At 35.5% G+C, this 21,817-nt stretch overlaps 1 protein-coding gene across 6 annotated transcripts in view; it reads right to left on the reverse strand.

Moving 5' to 3' along the window:
• Positions 1–4,466: 4,466 nt before the first annotated feature.
• Positions 4,467–21,817, reverse strand: part of Efcab7 (EF-hand calcium binding domain 7) — a 37,395-nt gene continuing 20,044 nt past the window's right edge. For all 6 annotated transcript variants that reach the window (XM_042684448.1, XM_042684456.1, XM_042684460.1 and 3 more), the window contains exons 8-14: positions 21,121–21,230; positions 18,650–18,807; positions 17,603–17,736; positions 11,933–12,081; positions 8,645–8,854; positions 6,247–6,354; positions 4,467–4,586 (exon numbers count right to left, since the gene is read on the reverse strand). In XM_042684448.1, the coding sequence (XP_042540382.1) occupies positions 4,512–4,586; positions 6,247–6,354; positions 8,645–8,854; positions 11,933–12,081; positions 17,603–17,736; positions 18,650–18,807; positions 21,121–21,230 (944 nt within the window). In that variant the 3' untranslated portion in view covers positions 4,467–4,511. The remainder of the gene's footprint in view (positions 4,587–6,246; positions 6,355–8,644; positions 8,855–11,932; positions 12,082–17,602; positions 17,737–18,649; positions 18,808–21,120; positions 21,231–21,817) is intronic.

Raw genomic sequence — 21,817 nt, forward strand, 5'->3', positions numbered from 1 at the left:
TGGCTCTCAGCACTTCAAGTCTGATTTGTTTCCTATGATAGCCATTAAAATGTGTCCTTTATTGAAGAAGCGCAGCTTGCGTGGCCAGTACTTGTCAGCCCACAGGTAGGCCTTGCTGGTGAGTGGCATCTCCACACTGAACTTTGCCTCGTCCTGCCCCATGCCGTCCTTGACCGGCCTGAAGATGCTGTCGCTGGTGCTCTCGCTGGCATCCCCTGTGACCCGGAGCTGCTGGCGGGACAGCTGCAGACGCTGCAAGTCCTTGTCAGGCTCCAGCATGAGCGCAAGGCCCTGGGTTTGATTCCTCAGCATCACGTAAGCAGAAAAAAGCTGTGGCTCAAGTGGTAGGGTGCTAGCCTTGAGCTGAAGAGCTGAAGGATAAGGGCCTAGGCCTAGAGTTCAGGCCCCACCACCGACAAAAAAAAAAAAAATGTCCCTTATATATTATTTAATGCTTAAAATACATTGACGACAATAATTAAAACACTACGTAGTTTCAAGTTACAGTTTCTCCAAACCTTCAATCTTGCAAGACTCTCATCTTCTCCCATCACTCCTCTACTAGTTCTTTTTAAAAACCTTTTTACTGTTATTATAAGGTGATGGACAGAGGGGTTTCAGTTATGTAAGTCAGGTAATGTATATATTTCTTTTAGGACAATGTCATCCCTTCCCTTGTTCTCTCCTAGTTCCCTTCTATAGTTTTTAATACATAATGATTGATGTTACCTAATTAAGATTTAATATCATTCTGTAATAGGCCAACACGTGACCCATTTTCTTGGCCTTCCTTCTCCTGAGGACAGAGAACCTGCTTCTTCTTCACTATTATAACTAATGTAATAGGTAACTGATATTTGAGAGTTGGATGATCCTGGGTACATCCTCCAGAGAATTTATGCCTTTTCACTTCCCTACTAAGAAAAGTTTTTCTTTTGAAAGGCAAATACAATTTTGTGATAGATGCCTAGAAAAGACCCAAAAAATGTACCTTTTAGCAATGTTGCTTATTCATATCTGAAGTAGTCAGAAAGTTCACAATGTTGGCATTTTCTAACTAGCACTATTACATTTCTATTATGACTATTAGCCTCAACTACAAGACTGAATTTCAACTTGGTTGATTTGTATCCAGGAAAATAAAATTATATAATTATGTAAAAATAAAATTATAAATATGTATAAAATAGTGGATGTTTGTGCTATATCTGAAAGAAACTGGAAAGTAATTTTCAGGAATGAAGTCATACTCTAACCCTTTTATCATAGGTGTACCTTTTTTCTGTTTGTAGTGCTAGGGATTGAATCAAGGACCTGTGGATTCTAGACACGTGCTCTATCACTGAGTTACACTCCTAGTCTGTGAAGGTCTTTTTTAAATATTCATGTTTATTTTCAGAAATATGTAAAAAATAGCGGTGACTATTTTTCATTTTATTGTCAGCATTGGGGACACAAACTCAAGGCCTCATACAAAGTAGCAAAGGTAGATATGTCATGCCATGCAAAGCTGGCAGGGCCATTTCTATATTCCCTAGGAAATATGAAGGAATAAAGTCAGTACTTCGTTTTTGTTTTTGTTTTTGGGTCCGGTCGTGGGGCCTGAAGTCTGGGTCTGGGCGCTGTCCCTCAGCTCTTCAGCTCAAGGCTAGCGCTCTACCACTTGAGCCACAGCGCCACTTGCGGGTTTTTTCTTCTTGCTTATGTGGTGCTGAGGAATTGAACCCAGGGCCTCATGCATGTAAGGCAAATGCTCTACCACTGAGCCACCTTCCCAGCCCCAAAGTCAGTACTTTTGAAGAACAGAAAATTTAGGGCCCATTTTATAAGTTAGAAATCAAATTTTCAATTAAAAAAGGGATACATATGCCTGGATAATGCCTATAGGACTAGTGTCAAATACAGTTCATCTAGGCGGTTTTAGAAGTTATAATGGACTGACACTGTCCTGAAAAATCTTTCTCTCTCTCTGAAAATAATATGCTCACCCTCTGGTGGCCAAAATCAGAAATACATATCCATTCTCTTGGATTAAATCCAAAACATGATTAGTGTGGCATATTAAGTTTCAACTTCATATTTAACCTAAACCAAAAATAGATCTAAGAGAAGGCCATTAGCTTTAAAAAAACACCTAGTCTCCAATATCTAATAAAAAATGCACACAATGATTTAATATGGTAGTTTAGGACTTGCCTTTGTGTGATACTTAACACTGAAATTAGTTTTAATTATTAAAAATAGTTTTAAGTATTAAAACGATAGAACTTTGAAGTTAAAAGGAGTTATAGCGATCATGTGATCTGTTCTCTTATCTAAAATTGCTTGTTAGTCATTGAAAAAACGGCCGCCATTGTTTCTTCATCTTAATAAAATGAAATATGAATTCAGAATTCATAAAACTAAATAGTAATGAGGCTTTGTAATCATATTCATAAATAGCCTTATTTTTAAAAGTCTTGCTACATTTAAGTTCCAACCATCCTACCAATGAATACTTATTATATACTGATAATAGCTTCTGAGGCTAATGCTGGGGTTCTAAGTGTCTCAGATTTCAAACCTAAAGTACAGATAATAAATAGCAAACTAAATGTAATACAATGAGTGCTACAACAAACAGTGTCCACAAAGTGTAAGGGCCAAAAAGCAGTCTTTCATTAGCTGGATGTGGTGGCCCCTGCCTGTAATCCCAACTATTTGGTAGGCAAAGGCAGGAGGATTACCAGTTCAACACCAGCACAGCAAGGAATAGCGGGGAAAAGTCTTGATCAGGGGAACAGTCAAGAAAGAATTCTTGGAAGAAATGGTATGGCTGCTAAGAAGAGGGAGAGGGGAGGGAAGAATTATTCTATATACAAGGAGGAAACATTCTGGACGGCCTGAGGTTAAGAAGGGTGTTAAGTACAGAGGTATAGGTGGAAAGAAACTTTTAAAAGAAATGATCAGAGGTGAGAAGAAAATCTGAAAAATATTGTGTCTCAGAAGATCCACTATCCAAGATCAAGTGCAGACTTCAAAATCTTCATTGGATCTGATAACAAGGAAGTTACTGATGTCCTGCTAGATGAAATTTAAATGTGGATAACTCTTTTAACTTCTTTCATAAGGAAACAGAGGTTAGAAATAAGATAGTAATGAAGGGGTGTGAAAGCTGCTTAGAGTATAGAACATGTGTAAATAATGTTCCCAGAGAGAACTCATATGATACTGAAGAGATAGGCAGAGATGGAATCCATATCATAGGAGAGACCAGGGGTATCTGAATGCCTTCTTAGTAAGCTGGATCCTTCTGCTATTTGTTTCTTTATTTACTGTTATTTTGTGGCTCTGGGGCCTTGTCCATGGTCTGTAAGAGTCTACACTCCAGTCCATACTATGCCTTTCAAATTAAACTACATTCAAAGTAACCTTTGAAAATAGCAATGTAAAATTACTCCCAGGGGCTGAGAAGGTGGCTCAGTGGTAGAGCGCTTGCTTTGCATGCATGAGGCCCTGGGTTCGATTCCCCAGCACCACATAAGCAAAAAGAAAAAAAGCTGGAAGTGGCGCTGTGGCTCAAGTGGTAGAGCGCTAGCCTTGAGCTGAAGAGCTGAGGGACAGTGCCCAGGCCCAGAGTTCAGGACCCACGACGGACCCCCCCCCCAAAAAAAAAATTCTAGGTGAAATAGGATATTTTTTGGATTTGTAAAGCATTTGGCAATTAATAAAATGTTTTCCTATGTCACTACTTTTAAGACACATCCTCTGAAGACTTCAAACTGCTAAGTAATGACAATACACTTTATAGATACCTAAAACAAGGGCAAAACAACCTATGATATTTGAAGTATGTGCTAGTATGCACGAGGTACAAACATAATACCTGCCATATGGCATTCATATTTCAAACGTTGACATTTACTTGTCACACATTCTGTCACTGATATTGGCATACAGTTCTTAATTGCTTAGTATCATTTTTCATACCATGTACTATTCCACTAACTGCTATATTTCATTCCTATTATTTCAGAGTATGCCTAACAAACCATAAGTAAATTAATAGAAACTTTACTGTTAAAACAAACTATTCCTCCTGTTACCTTAACATAACTTTACTGTTAAAACAAACTATTCCTCCTGTTACCTTAACATAAAAAAATTCTTTTTTATGATTAGAAGCTTAAATGTATTTTTTATATTTATATTCTTTCATTTTCTAATATACCAAAAATATATAGAATTTTGAAGAATTTAATGTTTTATTTTTAAAAGATTATCTGTAACTTTTTACTATTCCTAAGCAAAATGCACTTAGGTTTTCTATTAAATTAACAAGAAGGCCATATATTTAAAGCATTTTTAAATTTTAATAATAAAGTATATAACATGGACACAAAATATAAGGGTACATAATTTAATTATTACTAATTAGGTACATCAGTTAAATTGAATAGCATTTCATTCAGTAACAAACAACAAAATAAATCTAAAATAATTCTTTATTTGATGGCTCCAAGTATAATTATTTAAGATATAAGGGAGTACACACAATAATATATCCATTCCTGTTGCTCATTCAAGGGCATTACATGTTGACAAACCTGCATATAAAAACAAATAACTTTTACTTCCTTTTAATCAATGGCTAATTTTCAATAGGACAACATTTCTAGACTTGTATGAGAGATGTCTCTGTGATGCTGGGTACAGTGGCATATTCTTATAACCTCATGTATTTGGGAATCTGGAGCAGAGACCATGAATTCAAGACTAGCTTGAGCAACATGGTAGAGCTTGTCTCAAAAAGGAAAGAAAAGGAAAGGAAAGAAAGGAAGAAAGAAAGCAAGGAAGGAAGGAAGAAAGAAGGAAAGGAAGGAAGGAAAGAAGGAAAAACTATAGTGGTTTTTTGCTCTTGACTTAGTAGTCTTATCTAAAACTCAGAGATCTTTTTTCTGTCTTACATAATTATAGAAAATCTTATTGTTAATATGAATATTTGGTGTCATTAAAATTCCTATATTAACTCACACTGTGTACTTTTCTCTATATGATGTTCAAAGTTTTTCTGTTTTATAACAAAATGGTCAGCATTACTAAATTTCCTAATTAGGAGGAAAGTTGTATTCTTTTTTAGTTTTCTATCAAAATGTTTGAACAAGCCGGGCGCCAGTGGCTCATGCCTGTAATCCTAGCTAGCTACTCAGGAGGCTGACATCTGAGGATCACAGTTCAAAGCCAGCCAGGACAAGGAAAGTCCATGAGACTCTTATCTCCAATAAACCACTAGAAAACCATAAGTGGTGCTGTGGCTCAAGCGGTAGAGCGCTTGCCTTGAGCTGAATTGCTGAGGGACAGTGCCCAGGCCCAGAGTTCAAGCCCCATGACTGACCAAAAAAAAAATTTTTTTTGAACATATACAAAAATAGAGAAGATGATATAATAAATGTACAATACCCATTACCCAGTTGTTATCAAACAGGTATTGATTCACATATCATTTTAATGAAAGTAGATAATCTCAGATTGCAACTAAGAATTAACCAATATATACAAAAGGGTTTCTTCCAACAGAGCTACTTTAAGCCTGCATGTTGTAGAATCTCTACTTTTGTCATTATTTAGGGTTGGCTAACCTTGGTTAGAAAGTACATCTGCCTAGATTGAATAAGGTGGGTCAAATTATTATTGTTGTTGTCAGTTATAGGACTTGAACTCAGGGCTTGAGCATTCCTTGAGCCTTTCTGCTCAAGGCTAGCACTCTACTACTTTGAGTCATGAAACTCCACTTCCAATTTTGTAGTGGTTAATTGGAGATAAGAATCTCTTGGACTCTCCTGCTTCAAACCACTCTCAAACCAGATCTCAGCCTTCTGAGTAGCTAAAATTACAGGAATGAGCACCAGTACCCAGCCAAATTATTGCTTTTTATTAAAAAAAAAACTCAACTACCATATGGAAGTTGTCAAGGAGGTATAATTTTAATTTTTATGTTTGTATTTGCCTTGTGTACTACCTAACTAGTTTTGCTATCTTAATTTTACCTTTAGAAAAAATGAGCACACATTTAAGTGAACTTCCCATTGTCAACAAAATTATGACAGACTAGATTAAGCTTCTGTGTCAAGGTATAGAATGATATGGATGTGAATATCACACTTGAAATAATTTTCTACCTCTTTTATATCTACATATTTATTCATAGTACAGTTTTCTTTTCAAAGAGATAAGACAAAAGAGTTAAATTAGAAAATTAAGCATTACCATTGTAGATTTTGGTGCCACTTCAACTGCAAAAATGCTGAGTCCTCTGTTGTTTACGCAGTTTTTGCTCAACTCATTGTTGATATGAATAATCACTTTGTCATCTGACTATAAAAAATTTCGTAAGTTATTAGTTCTTTCTTTAATGAGTACAGAGGTAAATATAAAACCTAAAATAAGTCTTGAAATTCTGTTTTAATATAGTCCATACATCTCTCATTCGGGTCAACTTTGTGCCATGACCTTTTCTCCACTCTTATTCTAATCTATTACAAACTGCAGGAAGTTTTTCTTCTACATTTCACTTGGCTTTACCCCTTAATCTTCATTCCCAAGTCATGGTGGATACTAAAGCCACCTTATCTCATCCTTGGCAATAATCAGTATCTCTTTTATCTCCAGTTGTGTGTTTTTTTTCCACCTTCCATTTACTCTGATACTACTTTCCCACTAAAAAACATCCTTTGTTTTACTCCCTCATTCACTCATTCAATAAGCATATGCTTAATGGATGTCAAACATTTGTTCTAAGTTCTAGTGTGAAAATAAAAAATACAACTAATAACTCCAAGCTAGTATATAGTCTAGAGAAGACAGACAAAATGGCAATTGTAAAATTCTTTGCTAAGTCATGTAAAAGAGCTATTAATAGGGATCTATAGAAGCACAGAGAAACATTAGCTCACACTGAAGTTTCAAGGAGAATTTCATAGTGGTGACAACTGAGTTAACAAATAATGGTTCCTAGGCCAGATAGAAAGCAAAAAGGCAGAAAAAAACTGACAGAAGTGCAGAGCTGGAATTCTTCCCTGCTAGACTGACTACAAAGGACTAGCTTAGTGTTGACCCTCTGAGTACAATTTGCTACCCCTTTTCTCCTGTGAATTGCCTTGTGCTTCAATTTCTTATGTGTTCAACAGGGATAGAACTTACTTTATAGAACATTATGAAAAGTAAATGTGTTAATATAGGCAAATGCCTGGTACATGTAGTAACCTCTCAACTGTTACTAAGACTTCCACATTTTTTTAAATTATTTTTTATTTTAGTTTTCACTGGTCGTGGACCTGAATTCTGGGCCTAGACGCTGTCTCTCAGCTCTTCAGCTCAAGGCAAGCGCTCTACCGCTTGAGCCACAGTGCTACTTCTGGCTTTTTCTGTTTATGTGGTGCTGAGGCATCGAACCCAGGGCCTCATGCATGCAAGGTAAGCACTCTACCATTGAGCCACCTTCTCAGCCCAAGACTTCCACATTTTGACAGAGAAATTTATTTTTCCTAAGGCAAAAGGAGGCAGAGAGTTGTGAAATGGTAGGTAATACAGCACAGGGCTGGGATAAGGTAGTGATTCCCTTCCATTAGCTTCCTGCTTCTGCAAATCAGTTTCCTCCATATTTCATACTATCCTTTTCCCATGTTTCTCCTTTCACTATCTGCCTTGCTTCTAAAGACTCTCAAAGTATCTGAATCCTAGTCATCCACCAATGCTAAAATGTTACGCCACATTCCTCTTAACTTATTCCTTATTCAACTTCTTTGCTCCAAATGAGTGACAACTACAAGAGATAATAATAAAATAAAACTAATGCATATATGAACAGTGCTATATAATTTAGCATTCACTTTTTCTCTGATCTCTTTTGGGAGTATTCACTTTGTCTTTCTGACTAGTTCATAAATGTCTTGAAAGCAAAGACTATGTCATACACTTTCTGGTAGCCGCTGTTGGATAACAAATTAAGCAGTTTGCACAAAGATTATCTTCATTGATGCCCAAATAGTTAAAATAGTTAATTCTAATATTTTGAAATAAAAGCAGGCTGGGAATGTGGCTTACTGGTAGACTGCTCGATTCCTTAGAACACATAAACTGAAGAAGCCAGAAGTGGCATTGTAGCTCATGAGGTAGAGTGCTAGCTCAGGGGCAGTGCCCAGGCTTTGAGTTCAAGCCCTAGAATTGGCAATAATAATAATAATAAAAACACGTCAAGCCTTTAAAAATCATGTAGGGGCTGGGAAGGTGGCTCAGTGGTAGAGTGCTTGCCTAGCCTGGATGAGGCCCAGGGTTCAATTCCTTAGTACCACATAAGCAGAAAAAGCCGAAAGTGGCGTTGTGGCTCAAGTGGTAGAGCTCTATCCTTGAGCTGAAGAGCTGAGGGACAGCACCCAGACCTAGAGTTCAGGCCCCATAATCAACCAAAAATAAATAAATAAATAAAAATCATGTAGGTACTCTTGTACCCCAATTGATTTACGAACAAGCAGATGGAATAATTGTCCATTATAAGCATTATTAATATAATGGGATATTTAATTACTGTGTGAAAAGTATAAGAAAGAAGATAACCTATTAATAAACATTTTAGTAAAACTAGGGACAACAGCTCAATAATTCATACCTTATTTTCAATAACTGATGTTATCCAGGTATCACAATTGTATGTATGTACAATTATATTTTCATAGCCATCCATTACTTTAGCATCACTCCTGCTAAGCACTGATTTACAAATGGCCTTTTCAAGTTGCCCACTGCATGCTTCCATATGGACAGCTTTAATTCTTGGCTTGCAGTTTTCTGCACAGATATCAATGATAAATGGACATGCCTGACATGGAAGAACAAAAAGTCTTGGTTTTAGCCTTTGGTAGAATTTTAAATAAATTATTCAATTTATTGTTAATATATTTGTCATATGATTTACTAAACATTGTAGTTTGTCTTTCAGATAAAGGTTTGAATGTTTAAACTTTTAGAAATATGAATTGAGTAACAAAAATGTATGAGACTTTGGGGTTCATAGAAACAGAAAAATTAAAGTATAAAGCAAATTATAGAAAGCTTAAAAATTATATTTATCTTGACTCATGAAAACCCCCTCAAACGATGAGATTTAGAACCCCAGATTATTCCCAAAGCTATTACTGATTCATTTATTCTTTGGGACTTTTTTGTTGTTTGTTTGTTTGTTTTGCTGGTCCTGGGGCTTGAATTCAAGGCCTGGTCATTGTCCCTGAGCTTTCTTTCTCAAGGCTGGTGCTCTACTACTTCAACCACAGCTCCACTTCTAGATTTTGTACTTAATTGGAGATAAGAGTCCCAGGACTTTCGTGCCTGAGTTGGCTTCAAATTTCCATCCTCAGATCTCAGCCTCCTGAGTAGCCAGGATTATAGGTATAAGCTACCGATGGCCCAGCAATACCTCCCAATTTAATAGAAACTACTTTCAGACAAGATTTACTACAATTCCACACATGCTCAAATTATAGCTCATGCAGATATTAAATTACTTGTGCCATATATTATTCAAGAAATCACCATGGAAATAATTATTCCAAATCTGTATGGGCACAAGACTGCACAGAATATACAGACCAATTAGAACAGAATTTAAGATTACATGTATATTCTTCCTAGGTTATCACTAGCTTTTCCCTTATTAAAAAATATGGCCAGGTACTAGTAACTTAGCCTGTAATCCTAGCTACTCAGGAGGCTAAGATCTGAGGATCGTGGTTAAAAGCCAGCCCAGGCAGAAAAGTCCGTGAGACTCTTATCTACAATAAACTGCTCAGAAAAGCTGGAAGTGGTGCTGTGGATCAAGTGGTAGAGTGCTAGCCTTAAGCACAAAGGCTCGGGGATTTCACCCAGGCCCTGAGTTCAAGGCCCTGGCAAAAAAAAAAGGCATGAAAATGTTAGGCTATTTGTATACATACTGCGTAGCATGGCACCCTAGAGAATCCTTATCATAACCTAGATCTTAGTTTCATATTTAATAGCTCAAGTAGTTTCCTCATTCAGTATAAGTACCAAAAAAATCAATTAAAATACCTTCAGATCTTATTCAACTCCTTTAAATCTAACGTTGCTACATGTACATATCTCTTTGTCACTAGTAAAAATCAGCCCTGGTTGGTTTTTTTTTTTGTTTTTTTGTTTTTGTTTCTTTGGACTGAGTTGAGGGCCTTGTGTATGCTAATACATATTCTACCACAGAGCTATACCCTTGTCACTAATATCCAAAAGTTTAATAATTTTGTGCTTGAAAAGAAGTTTCATAGTGTAGAAGTTCCCACTTGTGGCATCATGATAGCATTTTTAAAAAGTTCCAGATCTTGGAGCATTTTCGAATTTGAGTTGTTCAGGTTGTCTACTAGAATGAGAATTAAGTGAATATAGTTTCTTATTGTTCTATATTTTTTTGAGATGAAGTAGGAAGATATAATATTTACTTGATAAGATGAAGTGTGGTGAATTATGCAGACAATTTCACATAGGATAATATGAACATATAGCACTGTTGCACACTAGGACAGTCTGTCTTTAACTGAGATGGTTCCTAAGTAATGATTACTAAGTATGTAATGAGCTAGTAAAATATTCAGCATAAATACTCTGTTCAAAGGGATAATTCATATCCTACATAGAAAACAGGAGGACTTTGTGAGATTCCATCATGCTACTCAGAATAGCACCTACAAATTACTTATTTCTGGAATTTTCCATCTGGTATTTTTGGATTGCAGTTGACTGAAGATAACTGAAACCTTGAATAAGGGGAGAATCTACTATAAGCTCTTTTGGAAAAGACTCCTGAAGATAGCGATCCATCCATAGGAGTTATACCATTCTAAGTATTCATTGAAAAAACTATTCCCTTATATTGATTGATATAGTAATTAATATTGCCTAATATCAGGTGATACAAGTCATTTTAAATTCTTTAATCCAGACAATTTAATTAAGACTTGGATTTCCTTTTGAGCAACTAGGGATTTTCTTTAGAGCAACAAAGCTAACACTTCAGGTTGTATCTGGCTTAACAGTACAAGCAAGTTAATCTACAATAATTAAAAGAGGTAATTCTAAAAGGTTATATAAGGGAAATTCAAAGTGGAACTTGTTTCCTTGGTGACAACTGAAATCCAGGGTCATGATTTTGGGTTGCCCTTAAGTCATTTCTACTAACACTTGTATTTTTACTTAATGGCTGTATATGAACTTACTAGATAGCTCAGGAAAACAGATCTCCTGCCTCAACCTTTTAAGTGCAGAATTACAGGCATTGCCACCATACCTAGCTTTCTGAGGGTTTCTGTTTTGACTATTGTAGAGCGTTTTAGGTTGATTCTTCATGGAATGAAATAATAATCAATGCACAAACTGAAATAAAATCTCTACAAAAAAAGAGAATCAACAATAACAATTGGGTGAATTTGTGATGGATTTTATAGTTTCAGTTAGGTATAAGTTAGAAGGAGAAACTAAGAATTAAAAAAAGTTTTCACAAACTTTGGCAAACTGATTGTCTTGTTGTCATGTGAACTAGCCATGGAACTGTTGTTAAAACCTGTTCAATTAATCAGAAACAACTCCAACTCAGTAAATACACTTCTGTAAGGCAACCAGTATCTGTTCCTTATTTTTGAAACTCAGGCAGTCAGAGATAGATTTACACTAGTAAGTCTACTATTAAGTGCCAACCAATCAACTTCACCTGAACAACCATATTTTTACTTAGATACTGTCAACTCATTTATGTCTCCACAAATCAGCCAATCCCTGAACTTCATGCCTTTCCCAAGCCCTAAAATAAATACCCAATTTGAAAATCATGTGTCAGGAAAATGTTCAAGGGGGTAAAATAGTAAGACTAAGCCCCCTGGGAAAACTAGGAGTGCCTTACCTCTTCCAGCTCCAGGGCTTTATTGTAGCCCATCGAATGTAGAGTAACCCAGAGGTCAGTAGGATCTCCTTCTCGATCATTAGCTTCCATTAGATTTAAATCCATAAATCCTTGCCTTGTTAATTCATTCTTTTTTGTATCAAAATTCTCTGTTAAGAAAAAGTTTCTTCCATATAGATTTTGAAAACTCATACATTTAATAATATGTCTGTTACTGTTCATAAATGTTTATCTTAATAAAGCCTTCCAAATTGAATAGCAGTTTATAAGTGGAATGAGAATGTCTCAATATATGATTGAGATCTATGTTTTTAATTCTCATGATTCAACAAATCTTGTAGTTTTAAATAGTGCAAATTCATTCCAAAATTAGAGGAAATTATGATCTTTCTGGGTAAATTCCAGCCTGATAAATTCCAATGTAAATTCATTTAGAGTTTAGGCTGGTATTTCAAAACAAATATAATGCTTCATATATATTTTTTTCCCTAAACCCAGCAGAGCCTGGATGACTCTGACCTAAGTCTAAGTTCCTCTAAACTACTAGAATTTAAAAAAAAGAAGATATGGATAGTGCTGGGTTTGACACCGCTGCTTGTCTATTCTTTGATTTTAAGTGAATTTTCCTTTAGTCCTTGAAAGACAATAGGAAACTATATTTTCCCAGGCAATTCTAAGTACATCCATTTTAACAACATTCGGAAGCAAAATTAAAATTATGTATCCAGACATACATAATTCCTGAATTTGTCTATAAAATGGCTACTTGTCTATGTCATGTTTGTCCTGACAAGACACAGAAAAAATGCTTGGAAAATATACATCTAATAAAGGATTTGTGTTCAAAATATAAAAAGAACTCTTAGAACTTATCAATAAGAAAGCAATAGTTAAAAATGGACAAAATATCTAAGCAACATCTCATCAAATATGATACACAAATGGAAGAAAATAAACACAAAATGTGTTATGTCTGTCTACACAGTGAAATATTATTCAACAAATAAGGAGAATTGGCATGGTGGTGAAAACCTGTAATCCTAGCTACTTGGGAGTATTATCTGGGGATTAGGGAACATGGTTTGAGGGCCTCCTGTGCATAAAAGTTCATGAGACTCTACCTCAATCAGTGGCACCTGTTATCCCAGCTACAGAGGAAGCACAATCACTGGGCACAGTAGCACATGCCTATTAGATGAGGGGAAGTACAAATAGGCAGGTCACAGACAGCTCAAGCTGGTCCAGGTATAAAGTGATAGCCTACCTTGAAAATAATCAGTGCAAAAAAGACTCAAATGCTAGAGCACCTGCCTAAGAAGTGTGAGGCACTGAGTTCAATCTCTGGAATGGAGGAAATGAGAGAAGAAAGGAGGGAGGCATTCAGGGAGGAAAGGTAAGAGGGAGGGAGAGAAAAAGAATAGATAGATGTGAATAAATGTGGAGAAACCATTTTAAAAAATACGTGAATACGTCCCACATCCACAAATCAGCCAACGACAAATGCTGGAGGGGATGTGGAGAAAGAGGAACCCTATTACACTGCTGGTGGGAATGTACACTCATACAACCACTTTGGAAAGCAGTCTGGAGGGTCCTTAGAAAGCTAAAGATTGACCTCCCTTATGACCCAGTCATACCACTTCTAGGCATCTACCCTGAACAACAGGAACCAATATACAAGGACACGTGCACCTCCACGTTTATTGCAGCACTGTTCACAATAGCTAGGATATGGAAACAACCCAGATGCCCCACCACAGATGAATGGATCCAAAAATTGTGGTATCTATACACAATGGAATATTATGCAGCCATTAGAAATGACAAAATAATGGCATTTGCAGAGAAATGGATGGAGCTAGAAGGAATCATGTTGAGCGAGGTAAGCCAAGAGCGAAGAGACAAACGGTACATGGTCTCCCTGATTAGTGGATGCTAAATCCAAAATGTTAGGTGATACGACAAAACTAACAGGACTTAAAAAACAAAGAACTCCCGCTCATCTGGTTGAACCACTACTAAATATCCCCATGCTGCTGATCGCATGTATGGTGTATAACATGTGAACACCGTTATATGTTACAGACTGTGATAGACAATTTGCTCCAGGAAAGTTAGAATGAACTTGTGACTTTAAATGAGCATCATTATTCCACAATACTGTGAAATTCCGGAAATTATGTAATCACTTAATCACAATCAAAAAAAAAAAAAAAGAACCTCGGGGAAGGTAGGGAGGGAGGGGATGGTAGGGGGAAAACAATAGAGGGGGTAACAATGTTCAAGAGGAAGTGTACTCATTACCTCACTCATGTAACTATAACCCTCTGTATAGTATCTTTACAATATAAAAAAAATCTTTAAAAAAAATACGTGAATACAATTCTATAACCTAATAAAAACAGCAAACGTACAGAGAGTTAAAAAGTTGAGTAGCCATTCCAGGTTTGAGGGAACAAATAGATATGTGAATAGAGCACAGGAGATTTTTAGGACATAACACTGCATGTGATTCTAATGTATACCATTATATATTTGTCAAAATATATTTGTCAAAACCTATAGTGAACCCTAATGTAAACTGTGGACTTAATTAGTAATAATGTATCAATATTGACTCATTAATTGTAACAAATGTACCATAATAAATGAATATGTTAATAAGAGGGAAACTTGAGGTGATACTTTGGATTTTTTTATTCAGTTGTCCTGTAAATCTAAAATTTCTTGAAAAGTGAAGTCTATTTATAGAAATAAAAGCACCTCTAAGTCTTTAAAAAGTTTATTGAAATAATATTATGCTCAGTAATATTTTTATTCTAATGAGTAACATCTTTATACGATGAGAAAGATAAACATTTCAGAACCAAAAAGCACATATTTCTTTCCATTTTAAGTCAATCATTAAAAAAATTATAGTTTGGGTTCTGAAACCATAGAGTGCTTGAGGTTGAGACACAGCCATGAACCTTGCTTACTGTGTAATATTATTGGTCAGGCTACCTAGCCTCTTTGATTCTATTTCCTTATTTGTAAATGAAAACAATAATAACACTACCTCCAGAGCTCACATGTATGTAGAAGTGTAGAAGTTTAGATCAGCATGTGGTATGTGATAGGTTCTCCAAAAGATAAAAATAACTGCTGGGCACCAGTGGCTCATGTCTGTAATCCTTAGCTACTAGGAGGCTGAGATCTGAGGATTGAGGTTCAAAGCCAGCCTAGGCAGGAAAGTCCATGAGATTCTTAGCTTCAATTAACAACTGAAAAGCCAGAAATAGAGCTGTGGCTCAAGTGGTAAAGTGCTAGCCTTGAGTACAAAAGCTCAGGGACAGTGCACCCAGAGTTCAAGCCCCGGGAATGGCAAGAAACAAACAAACAAACAAAAAAAACACCACTATCAACAACAAAACATACCAACTCTGAAAGTTTAAATTATTAAACTAGAATTTTATTACTAATTTTACTGTAAGAAAATCCTAATTTTGATTCATTGTTATGGATTATGCTGTACTGACAATAAATTGAGAAGTGAAAGATTATATTATTTGCCAACTATGCTAGCTCAAGGCTATAATCCTACTTAGGAGGCAGAGATGGGGGGACTGTAGTCCAAAGCCAGCAGGGCAAAAAGAAGTTTGCAGGACTCCATCAAAATAGATGGCTAGATGTGGTAGTCTGTGCCTATTATTCCAGCTGTGGGGGAAGCACATTTGCTGGGCAAAGTGGTACATCAGGGAGACACAAGTAGAAGCATCACAACCCAGACTGGCCTGGGTAGGGAGGGTGGAATATAAAGAGAGACACCAAAATTAACCAAAGCAAGAAGGGGCTGGAGGCATGCTCAAGTAGTAGAGCACCAGGCACAAAGCTGAGTTCAATCTCCAGAACCATAAAAAAAGGTTCTATGATAATTACATCTTAGAGATAATACTGTTACATATATTACCAGCATTATTAAAGTTTAACATTATAAATCAATACATAGCACTTATTATTAGTTATATTACTTAAGAGGTTACAAAGAAATATACTAAAAAAAATCTCTGTATTAATATTGTAGTTTTACCCTACTAGTTTGGCTAACAGATTTATTGGACTCCCACCTGACTTACTGACTGCCAAGCTCAGACCATTTTGAGAAACATACACTCCTATCCCAGTGACAGCATAAGTGAATTAATCTATCTTTGGACTATATTCTGGCATCCTCATATTTATTCTGTTATCTACAGTTACCTATGGTGTTTTGGATTTTTTCTTTTTCTTTTTTTTTTTTTTGTCGGTCGTGGGGCTTGAACTCTGGGCCTGGGCGCTGTCCCTCAGCTCTTCAGCTCTAGGCGAGCGCTCTACCACTTGAGCTACAGCGCCACTTCCTGGATTTTTTCCTTTAACCTTATTCCAGATTCCTCCTAAATGACAAGAGACTGGCTCATTCTCAATGAGGTTCTCCAACCATCTTGATATTCTGGGGTTTAGTATCTCCATTTCTATTTAACTCAAATACAAAAAATATTACAGGTGTGTGTGTGTGTGAGAGCGTGCGCACGCGTGCGTGCGCTGATCCTACGGCTAGAACTCAGGACTGGGTATTGTCCCTGAGCTTTTGTGCTCAAGGCTAGTGTTCTATCACTAGAACCACAACTCTACTTCTTGCCTTTTCGGTGGTTAATTGAAAAGTCTCACAGTCTTCTTGCCCAGGCTTGCTTAGAACCATGATCCTCAGATCTCAACTTCTTGAGTAACTAGGATTACAAGTGTGAGTCACTGATGTCCGACTAAAGAACTCTTAATATGTATAAACAAAAAAACTTCTTGGAAGCTACTTAATGTTTTAGTAAAACTATTCATTCCTTACTGTCCTTGAGCATAGTGTGTAGCTCAGTGATACCAAGGGCTAGTATAGCATTTTTTTATAAGTTGGCAAGACTATAGACTGAGAGCTGAAATCATGACTACATAATTCCTTTTTTGTGTGTGTGTGTGTGTCGGTCCTGGGGCCTGAACTCTGGGCCTGGGTGCTGTCCCTGAGCTCTTCAGATGTAGACTAGCGCTCTACCACTTAAGCCTCAGCCCCACTTCCACTTTTTCTGCTTATGTAGTACTGAGGAATCAAACCCAGGGTCTCATGCTTGCAAGGCAAGCACTCTAACACTGAGCCACCTTCCCAGACCCCATAATTCCTTTTTTAAATATTAGTAATACATTATTGATTTAAGGGAAATAAAATGTTTAAGTGTTTTGGATTTACAAACAATGCTACTACGTGTGTGTGTGTGTGTGAGAGAGAGAGAGAGAGAGAGAGAGAGAGAGAAAGAGAAAGCAAGAGAGAAAGAGAGAGAGAGCAAGAGAGAGAGTATTGTGGCTTCAACTCAGGCCCTAATGCACTCACTTGGTTTGGTTGGTACTCTACCACTTGAACAAGGCTCTAGCTCAGCTTTTTGCTGATTAATTGGATAGAAACTCTCTCAGACTTTTCTTCCTTGGCTGGTTTTGAACTTTAATCCTCTAGGTCTCAGTCTCCCAAGTAGCTAGGATTACAAGTGTGAGTTACCAGCACCTAAATGCTATAATAATAATGCATGGAGGAGCGATTTGGCTCTTACTTCTTTGTAACAAAAGGATGTCTGAGACAGCCTACATCTCCATCAAGGGAGAAAAAGTGCTCACCTCTGCAGATAGCCCATGCATCTTCGTCACATTTCTCACCACTTGTTCTCAATTCAAAAAAATTATATTCCTCAAGGCTAAGAAGACCATTTCCATCCAAATCAATTATTTCAAATATATCTGATAAAGTTGATCTAAAGTAATAAAAGTAGAACATTTTCTTTAAAACAGCTCTTTCTAAGCCTAACATTCAAAGGAAGTAATACCGCATTAATCAATTTCTGTTCCAGGTGCCAGTGGCTCATGCTTAAATCATAGCTACTCAAGAGGCTGAATCTGAGGATTCAAGTTCAAAGCCAGCTTGAGCAGGCAAGTCCATAAGATACTTATCTCCAGTTAACTACAAAAAAAAAAAAAAGCCACAAATGGAGCTGTGGCTCAAGTGGTAGAACACTAGCCTTGAACAAAAAAGCAAAGAAACAACACCCAGGCCCTAAATTCAAACCCTAGTATCAATACAAAAACAAAGAAAAAAACAAAAACAGTTTCTGTGAACTATAATGTATCCTAATACATTTTTATAATACATAGCCATTAACTACAAACACCGTATCATACAATAGATGGCCTGAACTTTTTCCTGCTGCCTAACTAAACACTTACAAACTTATAAACTAATTAAAAACTTTTAACATCTCCCCAATTTTCTTCTACCCCCCAGCTCCTAGTAACCACCATTCGACTATCTGCACATATAAGTCTGTCCTTTACAGATGCCATATGTATTCGATCAGTAGTTATTTGTGTTTGCAAATTTGGTTTATTTATTGTTTTTAGGGTAACAACCTCCAGGTTCATCCATGTTGTCACAAAAGTTGAGGTGCTGAATTAAAATATGAATATGAAGATAGGAGCTGGCCAAAGGAAATGAGAGTAGATAGGCTATTTATATATATATATATATATATATATATATATATATTTAATTTAACAATTTTTAATTTATTATTTTAATTTTTAAATTTCCTTATTTTTAAATTTATTATTTTACTTTAATTTTTAATTTTAAAATATTTAACTTATTTTAACAATTTAACAAATACTTACTTGAATTCCTTTGTAAGAAATAATTTCCCTGTTTCATCTCTATACACAAGTTGGGCTTCTTCTGTTATTGGTTTTATTTCTTTCCTCAGCCGACAGCCAGTTGTGGAAGGAATTAACCAGTAAGTTCCAGGTCCTAGTTCGCCAGTCCATCCAAACACCTTTTCTCAAAACAATTAAACAAAACAAAGCCATCATGCATCTCAGTGATTTTTGACAATTCTTTAGAAGGAAAAGCATTAGAAATGATTTTGAAATAGACAGTCACCAGTTCTATTAGAGTTCTATCAATGTTTTATAGGTATCAAATCTTAACTGTAACCACAACATAAGACTGTAAGATATAGTCTCTTGTATATTTTTTTAACTATCTTAAAAAATGGACAAAACATTACATATCATATAATTTGTCTCCAACAATCTTCAAAAATATGTAAATATCTTTAACAGGAAACAAAGAGATTAATTTTAGGATGTATTTTCAGTAAATACTGAGCTCCTTGAAGAAAAGTAATATTCCATGTTATGTTTCTTATTACGATTGAAATATGTGATTTGTAAATCAATGACACAAAAATAAAATTTAAATTTTTTAGACTTTATTATTTTCATGAGTTAAACATTTGTAAGAGCTTAGTATTGTGGATTAAAAATTTTACTAATCTTTATGTAATATGGACTATGAAACAAAATGTAGAATTCTAAGTAAACCTGCCTTATATAAAATTATGTTTCTAATTAAATGTTGAATATTTATGATATCAGGATATTTATATGGAAAAATATTTTATTTTCCTGTTCTATAAAATAAAGCAAATGGTAACTTTCCAGGAGCTTCCTTCTAAGTAGTTGACCTTCCAAGTAACTTCCTAGGAGCTTCTAGAGTCCCAAAATTATATATATGGGGGCTCTATAGACATATGAACTAGAGGTTTTCTTTCAAATTACGAAATTTATATATTTTTCTAGTTGTGTAAAATGACTAAGCACAGTTACTTGCCCTTCATTGTAGATCAGCTCAAGAGAATTCAGTCAAGTACTGTATACAAATATCCCTTCTAAAACCCAGGTACATGAAGATTCATATATGGAACAAGGCTGCTCTTCTGAATTCCCTGATTGGTCAGAGGAATCATGATCATCTTAAGGTCACTAAGTCCTATTTTGATACAAGAAGCAATCCAATATAACCAAGGGTCATTTAAAGACTAAACTACAAAATCATGCTTTGAAACCATAGTCTTTTAGATTGGCCAGATATAGATGGATAGCCAGAAATTTTTAAAAAACAGATTTTGTTGCTTCTTAATATATGCAAATATGTGATCCTATGAATCTCCATTAGTCTTCACATATAACTGTGGATAGTAAAGGGGTTAGTTCTTCAGGGGCAAAACATTTTTCTTACAGTAATTGTGAAACTAAAAATACAAATAAAAATCCTTTGTAAATTTGACATATTTCAGAAAAACAGAAGCCTACACAGTAAAGAGTTAAATAGAAACTCATTCAAACTTTATTATAGGCTTGCTATATACTAACTTTTCTTCCACATGCAATCTCATAAGAAAGTAATTTTACCCAAAACCAAATGGGAAAAGTATTGTTTTAGATAATGCTTTATCTTGAACTTTGTAGTCACTTCTGGAGACAAGTTTAGTCAAAACATTAACTTATGCCACCTTATTTGTTTCTTGCCTATAACTATGGTTGTCTGTTATGAAGCCTACAATAAAGACTTTTATATAACATTCCATCAGGGAAATGTTGGAACTATATAAAGATTAAATATAATATTGCAGTAAACCTTGAATAGTATTATTTCTGTTATGTAGCAGATGTATTTTGTAGTCCTCATAAAATGAATAGCCACATTTATGTATCTGCTTCACATATATGGCCTCTGAGTAAATACATAATTAGAAAAGATCAGAACAGCCTCAAGGGCAACATCTAAAACCATTTAAAAGCATTTCTTCTTATCAGGCTATTTTGAAATCTATAATATGAGTTAAGTTTGAGGACAATAATCTTGAAGTTTTCCTATTCTGCAGTAAGAATAATATAAGACAAATATCTAGAACAAACTTTTCCAGAGTTTGGAATTGGTGATACTGAGGGTGGGGTGGGGTGAAGTGGGAATGTCTACTGGCATCAGTCTTTGTTACTGAGTATAACAGAAAATGCTCACATGTGAGGCACTAGAGCTTTTAGAGAAGAAGAAAGTAAAGTACAATGTTGAAGAAGAACTGGCAAGCCAGAGCTGTCTATCAATCCTCAATCTTTAATAAATCTCAGCAAAGAAAAACTCCTTTACAATTAATAAAACATATATAATATCTATGATGTTTAAGTAATGCATATATCTTAATTGGGAGACTGTTTAAAGAATAAAATGAAACAAATATGAAAATTCCTCAAACTTGAATTCACACAATATTCTTAATTAAACATTAGAAAATAAATTTGTATACTTCTCTGTTTCGCAGTTCAGTAAAACATATTAGTTGTAGATTTGCTCGACTCTCATTTTCCTTAAGAATATATAAGGTAGTATCAACAGACAGCCAAGAAGATAGTTTCCCTATATTCAAAAAACATCCAACACTTTAACCCAGTTTCTTGCCTCAGCAATTTTAAAAGAAATATACATGTAATTTTATATGGAAACATTTTAATATGTGCAATAGATCATACGTTATATACAACATTATGAGGAACATTCTCTATACACTCCGTAAAACTCCTATTCTTGAACTCTATCAAAAGCTGAGTTCTAAGAGGTGGGCATTTGACACAATGGGTAGAGGGCTTGCCTAGCAGATGTGAGACCTTAGTTGAATGCTAGCACTCAACAAAAAAACAAAACAAAACAACAAAAACAAAACAAACAACAAAAAAACCCCAGAGTTGTAGGATACAACTGAGTAGCTTGAAATTCAGAGGAAAACAGACTTTTTAAGGAACAGGAGGAAAAAACATCTAGGTGCTCATAAACTCAACAATCAGATCTTCATCTAAGACCTTTCTCTGAATGTTAGTCTCATATAACCAACTGTCTTTTTGACATTTCCACTTACATTTCTCTTTCCAAAAAATAGGACTCCTGACTTTTCCCAGTCTCTTAAGAAAAGCTAACCATGTATACTCTTCTCTGTTTTAACTCCTTGG

The sequence above is a fragment of the Dipodomys spectabilis genome, unplaced genomic scaffold (assembly GCF_019054845.1).
Source record: "Dipodomys spectabilis isolate Male_0828 unplaced genomic scaffold, ASM1905484v1 ptg000002l, whole genome shotgun sequence".
Lineage (NCBI taxonomy): Eukaryota > Metazoa > Chordata > Mammalia > Rodentia > Heteromyidae > Dipodomys > Dipodomys spectabilis.